The sequence below is a fragment of the Schistocerca cancellata genome, chromosome 8 (assembly GCF_023864275.1).
Source record: "Schistocerca cancellata isolate TAMUIC-IGC-003103 chromosome 8, iqSchCanc2.1, whole genome shotgun sequence".
In the NCBI taxonomy this organism is placed as follows: Eukaryota; Metazoa; Arthropoda; class Insecta; order Orthoptera; family Acrididae; genus Schistocerca; species Schistocerca cancellata.
Genome location: NC_064633.1, coordinates 510796353 through 510815314, shown reverse-complemented (window position 1 = coordinate 510815314; position 18962 = coordinate 510796353). Strand labels below are relative to the sequence as shown.

General features: G+C 48.5%; 1 protein-coding gene across 1 annotated transcript in view; it reads left to right on the top strand.

The window, feature by feature from the left end:
* The window catches only part of LOC126095660 (uncharacterized), a 755174-nt gene extending 736960 nt beyond the window's left edge, over positions 1-18214 (top strand). Inside the window, exons 6-8 of the mRNA XM_049910417.1 lie at positions 2439-3126; positions 5121-5410; positions 16105-18214. Coding sequence (XP_049766374.1) covers positions 2439-3126; positions 5121-5410; positions 16105-18214 — 3088 coding nt within the window. The remainder of the gene's footprint in view (positions 1-2438; positions 3127-5120; positions 5411-16104) is intronic.
* Positions 18215-18962: the final 748 nt, after the last annotated feature.

The window sequence follows — 18962 nt, the reverse complement described above, 5'->3', positions numbered from 1 at the left end:
CCTCAACACCCAGCACGGGTGTCACCAGATGAGCCACAGGTGAACAAATGATTTCAACTTTCATTACACATTTCCTGTTCTCACTAAGGTTATTCTTCTCCAATGTGCAGCTTCGTGCACGGACTTCTTACATGTTTCCTCTCAACAGGTCCTGGAAAATAAATGTTTCAATGAGAGACTAACTAGCCCTCACACGAGCCTAGCAAGCGCCAAACATAGACGACTGCTCGCTGGAAACTTCCCTGGCGTTACAAGCAGAAAAGAGGACGACCTCCACCGCGGCCATGAATGATAAGCATACAAGACAAAAAAATCATCACCCAGGGGATATCACCCTAAAACCATATAACATCGTCTTTAGTCTTTATGTCCCCAATTCGGCATGTATGGGAGTCCACAAGTCTCTTCACTTATACACATGCATCTGAGGCCATTCATCGATGTTAGAGCCAAGAGAGCTACCAATTTGGGGGGATTGTTGATTGCTGCGTTTCACCCATTTTTAATAGTCCGAGACATTTTCTATGGGATTAATATCGGGTAATTTAGTGACCAGTAGCGGAACGATAAAATGCCTGAGAGTTCGTCAAACCAAGGACGTAGTTCTGCAGCATTGTGCACGCGGCTCTAATCATCTTGGCTGACGCGAGTGGCCACCGCCACAGTCATGAAGATCTAGGTGATTGAGGCAACACTTAGCCAGAGAATATTTTGAAATAAACATCCTGGTTCGTGTTTACAGTTGCCTGAATGAGTGGGGCCAAGTCATGGTACGAAAAACATCTCGAAAATACCACAGAACCACTTCTAGCCTGAACTACACCCTCCACATGCTGCAGGTTAAGCTCCTTATTGCGCCGTCGATGTACTCTAAGCCTCGCATCAACTGGAAAAGGGAGAATTAAGAATCGTTTGACCACACTCCAATCCTACAGTCAGCTGTTATCCAGTTTATTTTTTGTATACTGTCATGACTTAAGTCCACGGTGAACGATCACATGATCGTCTACTACCATATCAACAGCATCTAAAATAATCCAAAGCGAGCAGCCTCCTAGTTTCATGACGGGATGACTAACATTTTGGATGCTGAGTTTTTGTCAAAAAAAAAGTTCAAATGTGTGTGAAATATTATGGGACTTAACTGCTAAGGTCATCAGTCCCTAAGCTTACACACTACTTAACTGAATTATCCTAAGGACAAACACACACAACCATGCCCGAGGGAGGACTGGAACCTCCGCCGGGACCAGCCGCAGAGTCCATGACTGCAGCGCCTGAGACCGCTCGGCTAATCCCGCGCGGCTTTTGTCAAACTGATAAAACCTCTTTGAGTGATGGACCAAGCGGTGGCGTCGTCTTGCCGCATCGTTTCTGTAAGTTTCGTACCCATTATCTTCAGATGAAGCCACTGTCAATTACGCAAGCTTGGAGACGACAGTGGAGGAAACACGAATAAGGTTGTGAACTCCATCACGTCAGGAAGAACAGTAATCCTAAGTAGATTCCACTGTCGGTCCTTTCAATCTGTTTGTGTTCAGGAAGTGAGCGTATGTAAGACTTCCGATCGCAGCTCTTGATGAGAACAGGTCGATCGCATGCCCAAAATTCGGCGTGATGTGGAATAATAAAGTCAGATGCAAACATAAAAACTTGTGGTGTGCGTGCACTTCCGCTTAAATGCGGAAGCAAGAGTGTGGATTATTGTGACAACACTGCACGTCATAGTTGTAGGTGGATATGTAAAACGTCAGAAACACGTTGCCAAAGATATGACAGATCATCTGGCGTCTTCTAAAATTCATCTTGCAGAAAATAACTCGCGGTTGTGGTTCCGCTGACGATATGGCTCTTTGAAACTGCTACAGGGATGTGCAGGCTACTTTCCAGGAATGAGTACACAAATTTTTAAGGGGTCCCATAAATTTATTCCGCAGCTGGAACGCTTATTGTAATACTTTTCACAATTGCTGATTCGCCATCACATCCTGTCAGACTGTTACAACTGACTGCAAAATGTTACATCTTCACCTAAATGAATGTTCTGTTCGATCTTATCGGCTGAACGCAGACCATGAACTTCGTGTTGAATCGCCTTTGTTCAGGCCACGAACAGTGAAACCTGATTCACGACCGCTCTCGGCTACTTCCGCAACCCACCTGCTTGACAAGCTGCAGCGGAGCCACAGTGTCCTTTAATTCTGGCCAACCGGGGGTCAGGAAAAGCAATGCTACCACGTAAGACAATGCTACAATCGATCAATGAGGCATGAAGACAGTGAATCTCACCTTATCTCACGACTACTAGGCAATATTTCACGTAATAATAGAATTTAAGGCATATTGTACCCAGCCAATTAGCCTTAAATGTGACGTGTGATACATACCGCGACTGCTAACCTCTAGTGAAGTGCTGAGCAGCGTGTTCCTTCCGGCAGACTGCAGAGCATGCAGCCGTTCGACTTCCGGAAGCTGGCGAGTCCTCCGGAGGCAGCGAGCGGCCGCCGCCGCCTGTCAGACGCGGTCAGCCCCCCGGTGCCGGCGTCGATGTCTGCGTCAGCGCCGCCCCCCGGCCTGGTGGGTCTGGGCGCGCTGGCGCTGCACCCCGCGGCCTGCGGCGGCCTGCCGACGCTGCCCCCGCTGCCGCCCCCTCCGCCTCCACCTCTGCCTCCGCCGCCCCCACCGGCGGACACCAAGTCCCCGGCGGCGGCGGACGTGTTGAGCAGCGGGGGCGGCAGCAGCGAGTTCGGCTCGGGCACCGACGACGAGGAAGACAGTGCGCACAGCGCCCTCAACCTCAGCCGCGACGGGCTCTACCGGCGGCCCGGCCCGCCCCCGCTGGCGCCGCCCCCACCGCCCCCGCCTTCACTGCCTCCGGGGCTGCCCCACGGCCTGCCGCCCCTGACGCAGCTGCCCCCGGGGGCGACGCCCAGGAGGGGCGTGCCGGGCCGGCGACACTGGGGCGGTGACCCCCACTTGCCCATCAACCTGGGCACTCAGCTCATCAACCCCGCCACCGGCAAGAAGCGCGTCCAGTGCAACGTGTGCCTCAAGACCTTCTGCGACAAGGGCGCGCTCAAGATCCACTTCTCAGCCGTCCACCTTCGCGAGATGCACAAGTGCACGGTACGTATCCTCTAGGCCACTGCTTACGACCTCTAGTACAATAATTCTTTCAGTGTTTTTCTTCATTGTATTTTGTACCTTTGATGCGGTAAAGTTCATATCAGCACCACGAAAGAAGGTTCTCATTTATAACAGTCTCGACCTAAGAGTTAATAAAGCTTGACATTTTACACGAAATGACATGTCTCTCACTCATGGATGAGCTAGCGGATACAGTGATTGAGAAACCCCGCTTGTGCCTAAAGACGCACTATTAGTTTTTCCATATTCGGAGGATGCTGATTCTATAGCCGTATGTTCAGTTAATTACTATAAGCTGCTCCAGTTATTAATAGAACTTTATTAAGTCCACGACCAGCTTCGGCTTTTACATCAGGCTATTTCCAAGTGGAGCGGAAAAGTGTGCTGTAGAGAAGCAATGTCAAATGATGGATTCTGTGGAACAGTTCCTCTTATTCATCGGCTCCATGTCGCCATGAAATGGCTGCCACATAGGTGACTCTTTAAGCGAAGGAAACCCACAGTGGGTGCCAGGTCGACTGAACAAGGAGGTTGGAACAACACTCATACCCAAAATAGCCACCTGGCTCACTGTCAGACTCTACTAATCTTCAGGAAACGAACGTTCCTCGACAGTGTATCCTGCGTTGCTACTCGACGTTCATCCGCAATCTTCTCAGAAGACTGTCATTAAGTTTTACTGTACCTGCTCTTACTGTCATAAAGAGTCTATGATGAGAATCAGCAAAAACACCCGCTCTTATTTCACACCTGACTTCCGTGTCTTTGTTCACTTATCCGGAGGCTATGCTGAGTATTTTTACGACTTTCTCTGCTGCCTAGTCTCGAGGTCACAGCGATAAATGATCGAGACAAGTCGTTAGGAACACAAACTGTATAACTGCGCGATCAGGCCTCGAGGAACGCACTCTGCTTACACGCCCCCGTGTCGTCCCCTGCCAGTGGCGTCATCGTCCACGGTATGGATGAGCATGTGATCAACGCATCTCTCTGCCGGCACTTGTCATCTTTCCGAACTGTGTAACTGCTACTCAATAGATTTCACGAGGCAAATTGCATCCTATTCCACTACTCTCACCAAAGAAATATGCCTGAGAGTAGAAGGAATAAAACCTTTCGCATGACAGCCAGACACTGACCACTCAGTAACGAATTGAGGCTGCAACAGTTCGGCACAGTTTGTGCTGAGATACATGGGAGCGTAACAGTCATTGGGCAGATACATTTCACAAATCGCGAAGCTCGTGAATGATGTATGTCGCTTATCCATGATTAACCGCAGTTTCTCCACTAGTGGAGGGAAGTGACTGTCTTGAGGCACCGAGACGTCCGTTCTTGGAAGCTTCCAGAATACTTGGAGGTTACGTCTTGTGGCATTTTACCACCTCATTTGTCCACATTGCACAACTCAGGTCTAACTTATTCGGAGAGGGGAAGAAACACATATGCACACGTATCCAGACAATCTCCTCCCCTTCCCTCTGCCCCTCCCCCCTCTCTCTCTCTCTCTCTCTCTCTTTCTCTCTCTCTCTCTCTCTCTCACACACACACACACACACAACAGACAGAGAGAGAGAGAGAGAGAGAGAGAGAGAGAGAGAGAGAGAGAGAGAGCAATAGGGCGAAGGAAAATGAAAAGCAGGGGAGAGAAAGAGTGGAGGAGCAGAGGGAGGTACATGAAGTGCCATTTCTCTCCAACATGTTCCCAGTATGTTATCCACCTGGGAGACCAGTAGAAAGACTGATAGCTAAAGAGGTAAATATTACACACTGCTCCACACAGCTGGTAACTACAAGTGTAGGTAACTTAATTGGAGTTCAGTATTCTGTATGAGAGCTTGAGGTTCTCGACATCCAGTTGATATTCCCAAAAGTAACGGAGACCCATTCACAAAAGCCGGTAGCTGCGGCAGCTACGGCTTCATCCACTGTGTCGTACTCCAGAGGCTGACCTCTGTACGTGTCGCCCGCAGGTGGACGGCTGCAACATGATGTTCAGCTCTCGGAGGTCCCGCAACCGACACAGCGCCAACCCCAACCCCAAGCTGCACTCGCCGCACCTGCGCCGCAAGATCTCGCCGCACGACGGCCGCTCGGCGCACGCGCACGCGCACGGCCACGGCCTGCTCGTGCATCCGCCGCCCCCGCCGCCCCCGCACCCGCCGCCCGGCGCGCTGCCGCTGGGGCCTGTCTTCTCCCCGTTCCCGATGCTCGGGCCCGCCGCGCACCTGCCCAAGCACAGCCTCGACCTCACCATGCACAGGTGCGTACCTCAAAACTCAACACCAAGTCACATTCAACTGGTCGGTCGCCCGTAGCTCACCACCACATACGGCTAGAGCATACTGAACGCAAAGAAAGTACACTAGCTGATCAAAATTGTCCGGGCGCCTATGAGAGGACACACCCTGCCGATATGACGATTTCACCTCTGCTGGGAACACTTTCAGTGAAGTGACTGAATGTCTCCGGAGGAATGGCAGCCCATTCTTCCTCAAGAGTCGAAACCAGAGAAGGTGCTTCCGTTGGACGTTGGGGTGTGGAGTTAAGTGGACGTTTTAAGTTATTCCAAAGTTGTTCTGTTGTGTTTACCGTGGGAAACTGGACAGGGCAATCCGTATCAGTAATGTCATTGTCCACAAACCATTGCCTCACAGATGCTGCTTTATGACAGAGTACATCAAGGGATCACCAATTTAGTATTGGAGGGCCGCGTGGAGGGTAAAAATCGTAGAGGGAGACCAAGAGAGGAATACACTAAGCAGATTCAGAAGGATGTAAGTTGCAGTAGGTACTGGGAGATGAAGAAGCTTGCACAGGATAGAGTAGCATGGAGAGCCGCATCAAACCAGTCTCAGGACTGAAGACCACAACTACAACAACAACATTATCATGCTGATACGATCATCGTCTCTGAATTATTCCTTTACTGTACGCAGTACACACTGTTCTGAAACGTATTCACATCCGCCCCCGTACGGTATATGTTTTGTTAAGCGCTAAAAGTGAAAGACAGCCTAATCACCAAGAAGATACCCATTCCGTTCCCTCCGTACTTCACTGTTGGGACTGCACATTCTAACAATACCACCTCTTGAAAAGTAGGTTAGAAATCAGATTAATAATGTTGCTCACGCAGCATATGTTCGCTTTATCGTGCAACAACAAAGTTATTGACTGTGGATGGTATCGTCAGAATGGAAATAATGAAGTCACTGTAAAAAAGTCATTAATTTTGGCACTTCTCTTGAATGGATTCACGCGTAGATTTCGTCGAAGTTGTTATGGCTTATCTTGTTGATTCTAGGGTGATTCCACTTTGACTGCTAGAAGGTCCAGATCTGTATTTTAGCAATATTTGAAGACCTAACAAATGCGTTTTTCAGGAAATTTTTAACGATCAAACAATCGCTGATCAGAACGATGGTATGGTAGAGATAATTTTTGATTTGGTGTTCACGATCCACATTTTTATTAAACTTCTTGTAAATTCACATATACTTCTTGTTAATTGTCACATCATCAAGAAAACAGTTTTGTATCAATCTTCATATATTTAATTTCCATTTTAACCAAACACAAGACTTGACTGTTCTTTTACAAAACGAAATAACTTTCCATTTCAACCAAACACAAGACTTGACTGTTCTTTTACAAAACGAAATAACAACTTAACTTATGAAAACTGAAACAAAGACTGCTCTGTGCGCATTCGTGCCAAAAACGGTTACAAGTAAGTCAAAGATTATGACAGTCCCACAGAAATGAATACACACAAGAACCATATCACTGTAATACACTCCTGGAAATGGAAAAAAGAACACATTGACACCGGTGTGTCACACCCACCATACTTGCTCCGGACACTGCGAGAGGGCTGTACAAGCAATGATCACACGCACGGCACAGCGGACACACCAGGAACCGCGGTGTTGGCCGTCGAATGGCGCTAGCTGCGCAGCATTTGTGCACCGCCGCCGTCAGTGTCAGCCAGTTTGCCGTGGCATACGGAGCTCCATCGCAGTCTTTAACACTGGTAGCATGCCGCGACAGCGTGGACGTGAACCGTATCTGCAGTTGACGGACTTTGAGCGAGGGCGTATAGTGGGCATGCGGGAGGCCGGGTGGACGTACCGCCGAATTGCTCAACACGTGGGGCGTGAGGTCTCCACAGTACATCGATGTTGTCGCCAGTGGTCGGCGGAAGGTGCACGTGCCCGTCGACCTGGGACCGGACCGCAGCGACGCACGGATGCACGCCAAGACCGTAGGATCCTACGCAATGCCGTAGGGGACCGCACCGCCACTTCCCAGCAAATTAGGGACACTGTTGCTCCTGGGGTATCGGCGAGGTCCATTCGCAACCGTCTCCATGAAGCTGGACTACGGTCCCGCACACCGTTAGGCCGTCTTCCGCTCATGCCCCAACATCGTGCAGCCCGCCTCCAGTGGTGTCGCGACAGGCGTGAATGGAGGGACGAATGGAGACGTGTCGTCTTCAGTGATGAGAGTCGCTTCTGCCTTGGTGCCAATGATGGTCGTATGCGTGTTTGGCGCCGTGCAGGTGAGCGCCACAATCAGGACTGCATACGACCGAGGCACACAGGGCCAACACCCGGCATCATGGTGTGGGGAGCGATCTCCTACACTGGCCGTACACCACTGGTGATCGTCGAGGGGACACTGAATAGTGCACGGTACATCCAAACCGTCATCGAACCCATCGTTCTACCATTCCTAGACCGGCAAGGGAACTTGCTGTTCCAACAGGACAATACACGTCCGCATGTATCCCGTGCCACCCAACGTGCTCTAGAAGGTGTAAGTCAACTACCCTGGCCAGCAAGATCTCCGGATCTGTCCCCCATTGAGCATGTTTGGGACTGGATGAAGCGTCGTCTCACGCGGTCTGTACGTCCAGCACGAACGCTGGTCCAACTGAGGCGCCAGGTGGAAATGGCATGGCAAGCCGTTCCACAGGACTACATCCAGCATCTCTACGATCGTCTCCATGGGAGAATAGCAGCGTGCATTGCTGCGAAAGGTGGATATACACTGTACTAGTGCCGACATTGTGCATGCTCTGTTGCCTGTGTCTATGTGCCTGTGGTTCTGTCAGTGTGATCATGTGATGTATCTGACCCCAGGAATGTGTCAATAAAGTTTCCCCTTCCTGGGACAATGAATTCACGGTGTTCTTATTTCAATTTCCAGGAGTGTATATCGATACATCGGAGTACCTATACATTAATAAAACCAAATGTGAATATTGTCACAAAAATATGTGTGTTACTTCGCAGAAAAGTAGTACGATATTGCTGGTATCGGGAACTGGGGTTGGAGTGCCGTAATGGTCACGTAAATAAAGATCCATTACAACATGATGGCAGCTAAAATTCTCCAGTCTTCTTCAAACACAAACCCTTCCATCTCAGGGTATCACGTGATTTGTCACTATAAATCACCCGTTTCCAGTCGTGCACTGTGCAGTGACGTTGCTCTTTAACGCCACCTCAAAATTCGCTTAGTTTTTATTACAGAAATAAATGGCTTGTGAGGAGCTGCTCGAACTGCTCTGCTGGACTGCTGGTAGCACTTCGGAACTCACGAGTAATTACTTCCGCTCATTTCGTGCGATTTTTTAGAAACCCTTTGTCGCAGCGCTCCTTGTTCGCTGTCCGTTTGTACAGGCCTGGTCTCGGTTTACCCGGGGTTGTTCCTTCGCGTTTCTATTTCCTATTGCCATTACCACCAGTCGTCTTCAGCAGCTCGAGAAAGGTTAAAATGTCCTTGATGTATCTGTTACTCAGGTGACGTACAATACCTAGTTCATGTTCCAAGTGACGAGCTCTCTTGATCGAACCATTCAGCTGTTAGTGCTTCTCTGCTGACAACGTTAGATCCCTCGCCTTCTATTGTGCTGGCGGGCCGCCTCTCGTGACATCTGGTGGTCAAACTCACATTACGTTGGGATGCCTGGATATTTTTGATCAGATAATATACACTACTGGCCATTAAAATTGCTACACCAAGAATAAATGCTGATGACAAACGGGTATTCATTGGACAAATATATTATACTAGAACTGACTTGTGATTACATTTTCACGCAGTATGGGTGCATAGATCCTGAGAAATCAGTACCCAGAACAACCACCTCTGGCCGTAATTACGGCCGTGATACACCTGGGGATTGAGTCAAACAGAGCTTGGATGGCGTGTACTGGTACAGCTGCCCATGCAGCTTCAATACGATACCACAGTTCATCAAGAGTAAAGACTGGCGTATTGTGACGAGCCAGTTACTCGGCCACCATTGACCAGACGTTTTCAATTGCTGAGAGATCTGGAGAATTTACTGGCCAGGGCAGCAGTCGAACATTTTCTGTATCCAGAAAGGCCCGTACAGGACGTGCAAAAAGCGGTCGTGCATTAGCCTGCTGAAATGTAGGGTTTCGCAGGGATCGAATGAAGGGTAGAGCCACGGGTCGTAACACATCTGAAATGTAGCGTCCACTGATCAAAGTGCCGTCACTGCGAACAAGAGGTGACCGAGACGTGTAACCAATGGCACCCCATACTATCACGCCAGGGGATACGCCAGTATGGCGATGACGAATGGCTCTGAGCACTATGGGACTTAACTTCTAAGGTCATCAGTCCCCTAGAACTTAGAACTACTTAAACCTAACTAACCTAAGGACATCACACACATCCATGCCCGAGGCAGGATTCGAACCTGCGACCGTCGCGGCCGCGCGGTTCCAGACTGTAGCGCCTTTAACCGCTTGGCCACCACGGCCGGCGGCGATGACGAATACACGCTTCCAATATGCATCACCGCGATGTCGCCAAACACGGATGTGACCATCATGATGCTGTAACCAGAACCTGGATTCATCCGAAAAAATGTCGTCTTGCCATTCGTGCACCCAGGTTCGTCGTAGAGTACACCATCGCAGGCGCTCCTGTGTATGATGCAGCGTCAAGGCTAAACGCAGCCATGGTCTCCGAGCTGATAGTCCATGCTGCTGCAAACGTCGTCGAATTGTTCGTGCAGATGGTTGTTGTCTTTCAAGCGTCCCCATCAGATGACTCAGAGATCGAGACGTGGCTGCACGATCCGTTACAGCCATGCGGATAAGATGCCTGTCATCTCGACTGCTAGTGATACGAGGCCGCTGAGATCCAGCACGGCGTTCCGTATTACCCTCCTGAACCCACAATTCCATACTCAGTTAACAGTCATTGGATCTCGACCAATGCGAGCAGCAATGTCGCGATACGATAAACCGCAATCGCGATAGGCTACAATCCGACTTTTATCGAAGACGGAAACGTGATGGTACGCATTTCTCCTCCTTACAAGAGGAATCACAAGAACGTTTCATCGGGTAGCGTCGGTCGACTACTGTTTGTGTATGAGAAATCGGTTGGAAACTTTCCTCATGTCAGCACGTCGTAGGTGTCACCACCGGCGCCAACCTTGTGTGAATGCTATGAAAAACTAATCATTTGTAAATAACAGCATCTCCTTCCTGTCGGTTAAATTTCGCGTCTATAGCACGTCATCTTTGTGGTGTAGCAGTTTTACTGGCCAGTAGTGTATCTATTCCTTGCCCATCAATTACACTGCAGCTGGTTTTCTCAGGTTCACTTTCCCCTCCGATATCCTTCTCATTCACGGGCCACTGTACAGCTATCTTCGTACTTCCTTTCCGATATTTTGTTACACGGCACCAGCACTGTGAACTGAGGCGTTGATGCCGGAGCTGGGCTTTGTCGCCAGCACGGGAGGGGGGGGGGGGGGGACTAGGGGAGTGTGTGTTGGAACCCGCTTACGTATCGAGACTGTGGTTGAAGGGAATGTAGAATAGCGTCAGGTAAAGTGTCGAAATGCTTCTTGTATTGTAAGTTTTCTGGCATTGCGCTTGAATGTTGTGAAGATTCGGAGGAAGTAGTTCCATGGAAGTATGATGTCTCCAGCAATAAGTGAATATTTATGTCGCCTGCAATGTTTATAAACATACTATCACGAACCGCTAGCGAAATATTGGTGACCGCATCACTGAGGAACTTAAGTGACACTGTGCCCCTAGTTTATAAATGTGTCAACTGATAGTATGACGCAAGTATTTATGGAATTTACTGTGGTACTTGGTCGCGAAATATACTGAACTCGATCGTCCAACAACGACAGATTACAGCCTACCTACTATCGAAGTGTGATTGACTGATATAAACTGGTGTCGTGTCCTGGGTGGACACACATAGTACTGCACTACACATTTCATGTCGGGAAGTGACTGTACCGGTATAGGCAGCGCTGTAGGATACCTTAACAAAACAATATCGAAACACAACAAACAGCGCTTACAACCTTACATACCGATTGATTCCACACGTGTCTTGCTCTCAGATACACATATCTGGATGAGAATTGTATAGTTCACAGCAGGCTACACGAAAGCTATTTTAAACAGATTAATTAATTAACACCACCCTCTCCCGCCCCCCATGAACCATGGACATTGCCGTTGGTGAGGAGGCTTGCGTGCCTCAGCGATACAGATAGCTGTAACGTAGTTGCAACCACGACGGAGGCGTATCTGTTGAGAGGCCAGACAAACGTGTGGTTCCTGAAGAAGTGCAACAGCCTTTTCAGTAGCTGCAGGGGCAACAGTCTGGACGATTGACTGGTCTGGGGTTGTAACACTAATCAAAACGGCCTTGCTGTGCTGATACTGTGAACGACTGAAAGCAAGGGGAAACTACAGACGTAATTTTTCCCCAGGGCCTGCATCTTTTCTGAATGGTTAAATGATGATGGCGTCCTCTTGGGTAAAATATTCCGGAAGTAAAATAGTCCCCCATTCGGATCTCCGGGCGTGGTCTACTCAGGAGAACGTCGTTATTAGGAGAAGGAAAAATGGCGTTCTACGGATCGGAGCGTGGAATGTCAGATCCCTTAATGATGCAGGTAGGTTAGAAAATTTAATAGGGGAAATGGATAGGTTAATGTTAGATATGGTGGGAATTAGTGAAGTTCGGTGGCAGGAGGAACAAGACTTCTGGTCAGGTGAATACTGGGTTATAAATACAAAATCAAATAGGAATAATGCAGGAGTAGGTTTAATAATAAATAACAAAGTAGTAACACGGGTAAGCTACTACGAACAGCGTAGTGAACTCATTATTATAGCCAAGACAGACACGAAGCACACGCCTAAGCCTACCACAATAGTACAAGTTTATATGCCAACTAACTCCTCAGATGATGAAGCGACTGAAGAAATGTATGATGCGACAAAAGAAATTACTCATATAGTGGAGGCAGACGAAAATTTTAATAGTCATGGGGGACTGGAATTCAATAATAGGAAAAGGAATAGAAAGAAAAGTAGCAGGTGAATATGCAATGGGGGTAAGGAATGAAAGAGGAAGCCGCCTGGTAGAATTTTGCACAGGGCATAACTTAATCATAGCTAACACTTGGTTTAAGAAACATGAAAGAAGGTTGTATACGTGGAAGAGGCCTGGAGACACTGGAAGATTTCGGATGGATTATATAATGGTAAGACAGAGATTTAGGATACAGGTTGTAAATTGTAAAATATTTCCGGGGGCAGATGTGGACTCTTACCGTAATTTATTGGTTATGAACTGTAGATTAAAACTGAAGAAACTGCAAAAAGGTGGAAACTTAAGGAGATGGGACCTGGATAAACTGAAAGAACCAGAGGTTGTAGAGAGTTTCAGAGCATTAGGGAGCGATTGACAAGAACGGGGGAAAGAAATACGGTGGAAGAAGGGTGGGTAGCTTTGAGAGATGAAATAGTGAAGGCAGCAGAGGATGAAGTAGGTAAAAAGACGAGGGCCAGTAGAAATCCTTGGGCAACAGAAGATAAATTGAATTTAACAGGAGATCGACAGGAAGTGCAAAACGGCTAAGCATGGATGGATACGGGGCAAATGTAAGGATGTAGAGGCATATATCACTAGAAGTAAGATAGATGCCACTTACAGGAAAATTAAAGAGGTCTTTGGAGAAAGAGAACCATTTGTATGAATATCAACAGCATAAATGGAAAAAGTTCTAAGGGAACAAGAGAAAGCAGAAAGGTGGAAGGCGTACATTGAGGGTCTGGACAAAGGAAATGTACTTTAGGGGAATATTATGGAAATGGTAGAGGACGCAGACATACATGAAATGGGAGATATGATACTGCGTGAAGATTTTGACACAGAACTGAAAGACCTAAGTCGAAACAAGGCCCCGGGAGTAGGCAACATTTCTTTAGAAATATTGATAGCCATAGGAGAGCCCACCATGACGAAACTCTACAATCTGGTGAGAAAGATGTATGAGTCAGGCAAAATACCCTCAGACTTCAAGACGAATATATTAAGGGTCTCCGGAACGCCCTATACTTGCAATGTTAAAATAACGCTTATAAATTACATCTTTCCTCACAAAGTATTTGAGGTAGGAAGTTGAACTTTTTACAGATTATTTATTGGAATATGGGCTAGAACTTAACACAGGGATTTTTCAAAATTGTAGTTCAGTTATTAAAGATGATTTTTTTTCAATTGTAATGAAAATTCACAACATTTTTTTGCAATTTTTTATTTATATATTCAAAAATATACAGTTTTTTGGAAAAAGGCTGTGTTAAATTATGCAGAAGGTACTGTGTAACATTTACTGAAAGTTTGAAACAAATATGTTTGGAAGATCCTTAGAAAACATGTAATTAGTATGAGAAAATAAAAGTTTTGGGAATCGAGCGACAAAGATTGGATTAACTTTTTAGTGCATTCCAGGTCCATAGGATGGATTATCTTCATCCTCTGCAAACTCCTCCTCCAGCTTCCTCTTGTTCCTCCTCCTGTTTACTCTTGCTTGTATTTCTAGACTCTTTACAGCCCTGTCTGCAGCCCGAAGGCGTTCCTTGTCTAAAGCAAGCATCGCTCGTACCATGTTAGAACCTATCTTCATTCCCATATTTCTAAATACCTTGCACCTTACAATGTTCCCATCATTGAAAGTCGCAACAGCATCATACACACCAAAGTGAAGTGTTTCTATTCCAACAAATACAGTCTTGGGGATTCTCGACCATATAACACTATTTACACTTTCATTGGGGTTTTGAGTTTTTCGGTGAATACACTTTTTCAACAGTTCAGGTGCTGCTAAGTCTCTGAAAATAGGTTTAGCCACAACACATACTTTATCTCACATCACTAAAATGTACCTGATGAACACGGACGTTAATAATAACATCATTTGACAGCAGTTTAACAGCGCCACAGTGGGTCACGCCCATGTAGAACACATTTCAAAATAAATTTAAAAATAGTTGTAGTCTTTGGAATTGAATAAATTATATATCTATTAAAGGTAATAGTCTGCAGATTCAGAAAACGCAAAAAAGTAAAAATTGAACTTTTCATGATTTTGAGCCTTTCCGGAGCCCCTTAATTTCAACTCTAAAGAAATTAGGTATTGACAGATGTAAAAACTGGCGAACTGTCAGTTTACTAAGTCACGACTCCGGAATACTAACGAGAATTCCTTACGAACGAATGGAAAAACTGGTGGAAGCAGACCTCAGGGAAGACCAGTTTGGATTCCGTAGAAACTTTGGAACACGCGACGCTATACTGACCCCACGACTTACCTTAGAAGATAGATTAAGGGAAGCCAAACTTACGTTTCTAGCATTTGTAGACTTAGAGCAAGCTTTTGACAATGTCGACTGGAATACTCTCTTTCCAATTCTGAAGAGGGCAGGGGTAAAATACAGGGAGCGAAAAGCTATTTAAAATTTGTACAGAAACCAGATGGCAGTTATAAGAGTCGAGGGGTATGAAAGGGAAGCAGTGGTAAGGGAAGGGAATGAGACTGGGTTGTAGCCTATCCCCGATGTTATTCAATCTGTATATTGAGCAAGCAGTAAAGGAAAAAAGGAAAATTTGGAGTAGGAATTAAAATCCACGGAGAAGAAATAAAAACTTTGATGTTCGCCTATATTGTAATTCTGTCAGAGACAGCAAGGGACCTGGAAGAGCAGCTGAACGGAATAAACAGCGTCTTAAAAGGAGGATGTAAGAGGAACATCAACAATAGCAAAACGAGGATAGTGGAATGTAGTCGAATGAAATCGGGTTATGCTGAGATTATTAGATTAGGAAATGAGACGCTTAAAGTAGTTTATGAGTTTTGCTATTTGGGGAACAAAATAACTGATGATGGTCGAAGTAGCGAGGATATAAAATGTAGACTGGCAATGGCAAGCAAAGCGTTTCTGAAGAAGAGAAATTTGTTAACATCGAGTATAGATTCAAGTGTCAGGAAGTCGTTTCTGAAAGTATTTGTATGGAGTGTAGCCATGTATGGAAGTGAAACATGGTCGATAAATAGTTTAGACAATAGAACCTTTCTAAATGTTGTGCTACAGAAGAATGCTGAAGATTAGGTGGGTCGATCGCGTCACTAATGAGGAGGTGCAGAACAGAATTGGGGGGAAGAGGAATTTATCACACAGCTTGACTAGAAGCAGGGATCTGTTGGTCGGACACGTTCTGAGGCATCAAGGGATCACCAATTTAGTATTCGAGGGAAGCATGGAGGGTAAAAATCGTAGAGAAAGACCAAGGGATGAGTACACTAAACAGATTCAGAAGGATGTAGGTTGCAGTAGTTACTCAGAAATGAAGAAGCTTGCACAGAATAGAGTAGCATGAAGAGCTGCATGAAATAAGTCTCTGGATTTAGGACCACAACAACAACAACAATTAATGAAAATGTACACTAGAGTGAGGAAAACATTATTATTGTTGCTAATAGGAGTTATGGACATATATTGGAGCAAAATAAGTTACGAAGAATATTTATGTATACGGAATAAGTGCTATGTCACCTAAATATTTCTCACAATTTCGCCACAGGTTCGAAGAAAGCAGACGCCACGACTTCGGCAGCAGTACGCTGGGATCGCCTCCTGAAGACACAGGTTTGCGACTCAGCGACCACCTGCCGTTGCCAGACGACCTCTCCGACGACGGCTACGACGATGACGACGACGGAATCGTCGTCGACGGAGGACCAGACGACGACGACGACACGGACGAGAGGGAAAGTACGGACGTAGAGCCGCAGAACTTGACCCAGGGTCACGAGGACTCCCAGCCAGAGGCAGACGGCCTCAGCGGAGACGAGCAGCTGCAGGCGACGGAGGCCAAGCGTCCCAGGCTGGGCGGCGACGTGGAAGCGGACGCCGAGGACGAGCCTTCTGCCAGCAACCAGGGTGAGGCGAGCAACGACGACTCGCTGAGTGCCGTCGAGGCTCACAACGCGAAGGACGCCGGCGAGGGCGCGGCCGGGGCGTCGAAGAACCCGAGGACGCGGAAGAACCGCAACCCGACGCGATTCGCACTGCCCGCACAAACGGACAGCAACCACGTGTCCTGCGACGAGGACTCGTCTGCAGACTCGCCATTCGCGTCAGCGCCACCTGCGAATGATAACGGCGCTGACGACGAGGAACCAGCAAGGGCGTCGGGGGCAACGCATCGTACAAATGGAGCAGATCCTTCTCCAGAAGCTACTGCCCATACTGAAAGTGACGGAGTTGTTGAGAAGTTACCTGATGACAGAAGTTCGGAAAATGGTCCTGTAGACTGCACGAAGCAAAGCAGTGCGGTAGACTCTGGTGAAGTCTGCGGTAATGGGGAGGTGGAAGGAGGGAATGCGGAAGAAACTGGTAGCCGTGAACTTCACTGTCACGCAGAGAAGGAGCAAAGCACTCTCCAGGACGGTGAAAGAAACGCGGAGGAGGAACAGGCTACTAGGAAAGATGATGATAAGGGTGGGCCAGTTGGGTGTATAAAGGCGGAGCGGGGAGAAGAAAGGGAAGAACAAGAGGAAGAGGACTGCCACAGCAGTGAAGGGTCGATGTCGTCGTCTACTGCACTGCAGCGTCTCGAATCCCTTTCGCAAGGCCCGTTTTGTGGGCCGGAGCTCAACTTCTCCGGGTGTCCTTCGAGCCCAGCGAGATCTCAAGGCTCTTCCTCCAACGATTCGCCGGGAGAGGACGCTCACTACTTCTACCCGGAGACTGGCAGCTTCATAGGCCCCATGGACGTCCCCATCGACAAAGACAACCCCCGCCGCTGTACCGCCTGCGGGAAGATCTTCCAGAACCACTTCGGGGTGAAGACGCACTTCCAGAACGTGCACCTGAAGCTAATGCACAAGTGCACGGTGGAAGGGTGCAACGCCGCGTTCCCGTCGAAGCGCAGCAGAGACAGGCACAGTGCCAACCTCAACCTGCACCGCAAGCTGCTGTCGACGTCGGCGGACAGCCCCGGCGGATCGTCGCCAACGGCATCTGCGGCGGCGGCTGCGGCGGCGGCGGCGTCCTTCTTCATGGACAAGTCCTCTCCGCTCGCGGCGTCGCTGGTGGCCAACCCGTCGCTGCACGGCGAGTTCCTGGCGCGCCTGTACGCCGAGTCGCACGCGCTGCCGCTCAACCTGGAGGCGGCGTTCAAGGGACTGCCGCCGCTGGGCCACGGGGGCGGCCCGCCCACGCAGCAACTGGTCGACCGTATGCTGCTCAACGGCGATCGCCTCGGGCCACATCCGCAGCAGCAACAGCAGCAGCAGCAGCCACCGCTGATGTTGCCGCCACTAGGCTTCCCGGCCTTCTCCGGACACCTGCTGGCTGCGGCCGCCGGCGTCAACGGAGACGCCGGCGACGGCGGCGCGGCGGCCGCGTCGATGTCTGCGTCTCCGTCGGCCGGCGGCTGGAGCCTGGAGGACGACCCGCCGGTGGCCGACTGCGACGGCCGCTTCCCGTGCGCCTTCTGCGGGCAGCCCCTGGCGGACGCGTCGGCGCTCAAAGACCACTACGAGTGCCGGCACGCCGTGGAGCTGGCGCGCTGCGCAACCTGCGGCAAGCTCTTCACCTCCGGCGAACGCCTCCGGCAGCACGCGGACGCCGCCCACGGCGCCGCCGGGCCTGCGGGGGCGGCGGCGCGGCTGGCGGCCTGCTCGTGACACCGCAACCCCACCCCCACCCCCACGCCGACGTCGACCCCCGCCGCCCTCGCGCCGCCCTGGTGGTAGCCGGCGCGCCCTACCTTGTGCAATAGCCGCTCGCTTCCCCTGCTGCAGTACACTACACAGTGGCCACGCCCCGCAGCACAGACTGCAGCCGAACGAACTGAACACCGTGCTCTCCGGCCTGTGGCAACTCACGTGTGGAAGACGGTGCAAACAGACTAGAAAGGTTTAATAACCGTTTGTATACGATATAAGATATAATAAAGCAAGTACTTATTATCTATCCTTACGACATTTTCCATTAATTATAAATCAGAGAAATTACTCGCCACCGTTGTGGCACTCGTTCATATCGAAATACTTAACGAGATTTTAAGATCCGTATGTAGATTATACTATTATTCCACGAATAAAATCTATTTATATCTGTTTTTCTGTCCAAATAACATCCTTTTGTTGAAATACTCCACATCACTCAATCCATTGGAACATTCAGTTTTTCTTCATCTACACACATACTCCGTAAGCCACCATTATGTTGGGTACCCTGTTCCAGAGCTAGTGAGCGACCTGACTTTAGGTTTTTGTTATGATACGCATCTGAAACAGTACATTTGAAAGCAGACAATTTGTACAGGGTAAGTCATCTAAGGCGTTGACTTCGACTAATACAGAACCCTCTCACCAATAGCTGGTACAGTAGTGATTATGTTCTGTATTCCCCGAGATATTTAACCAAATG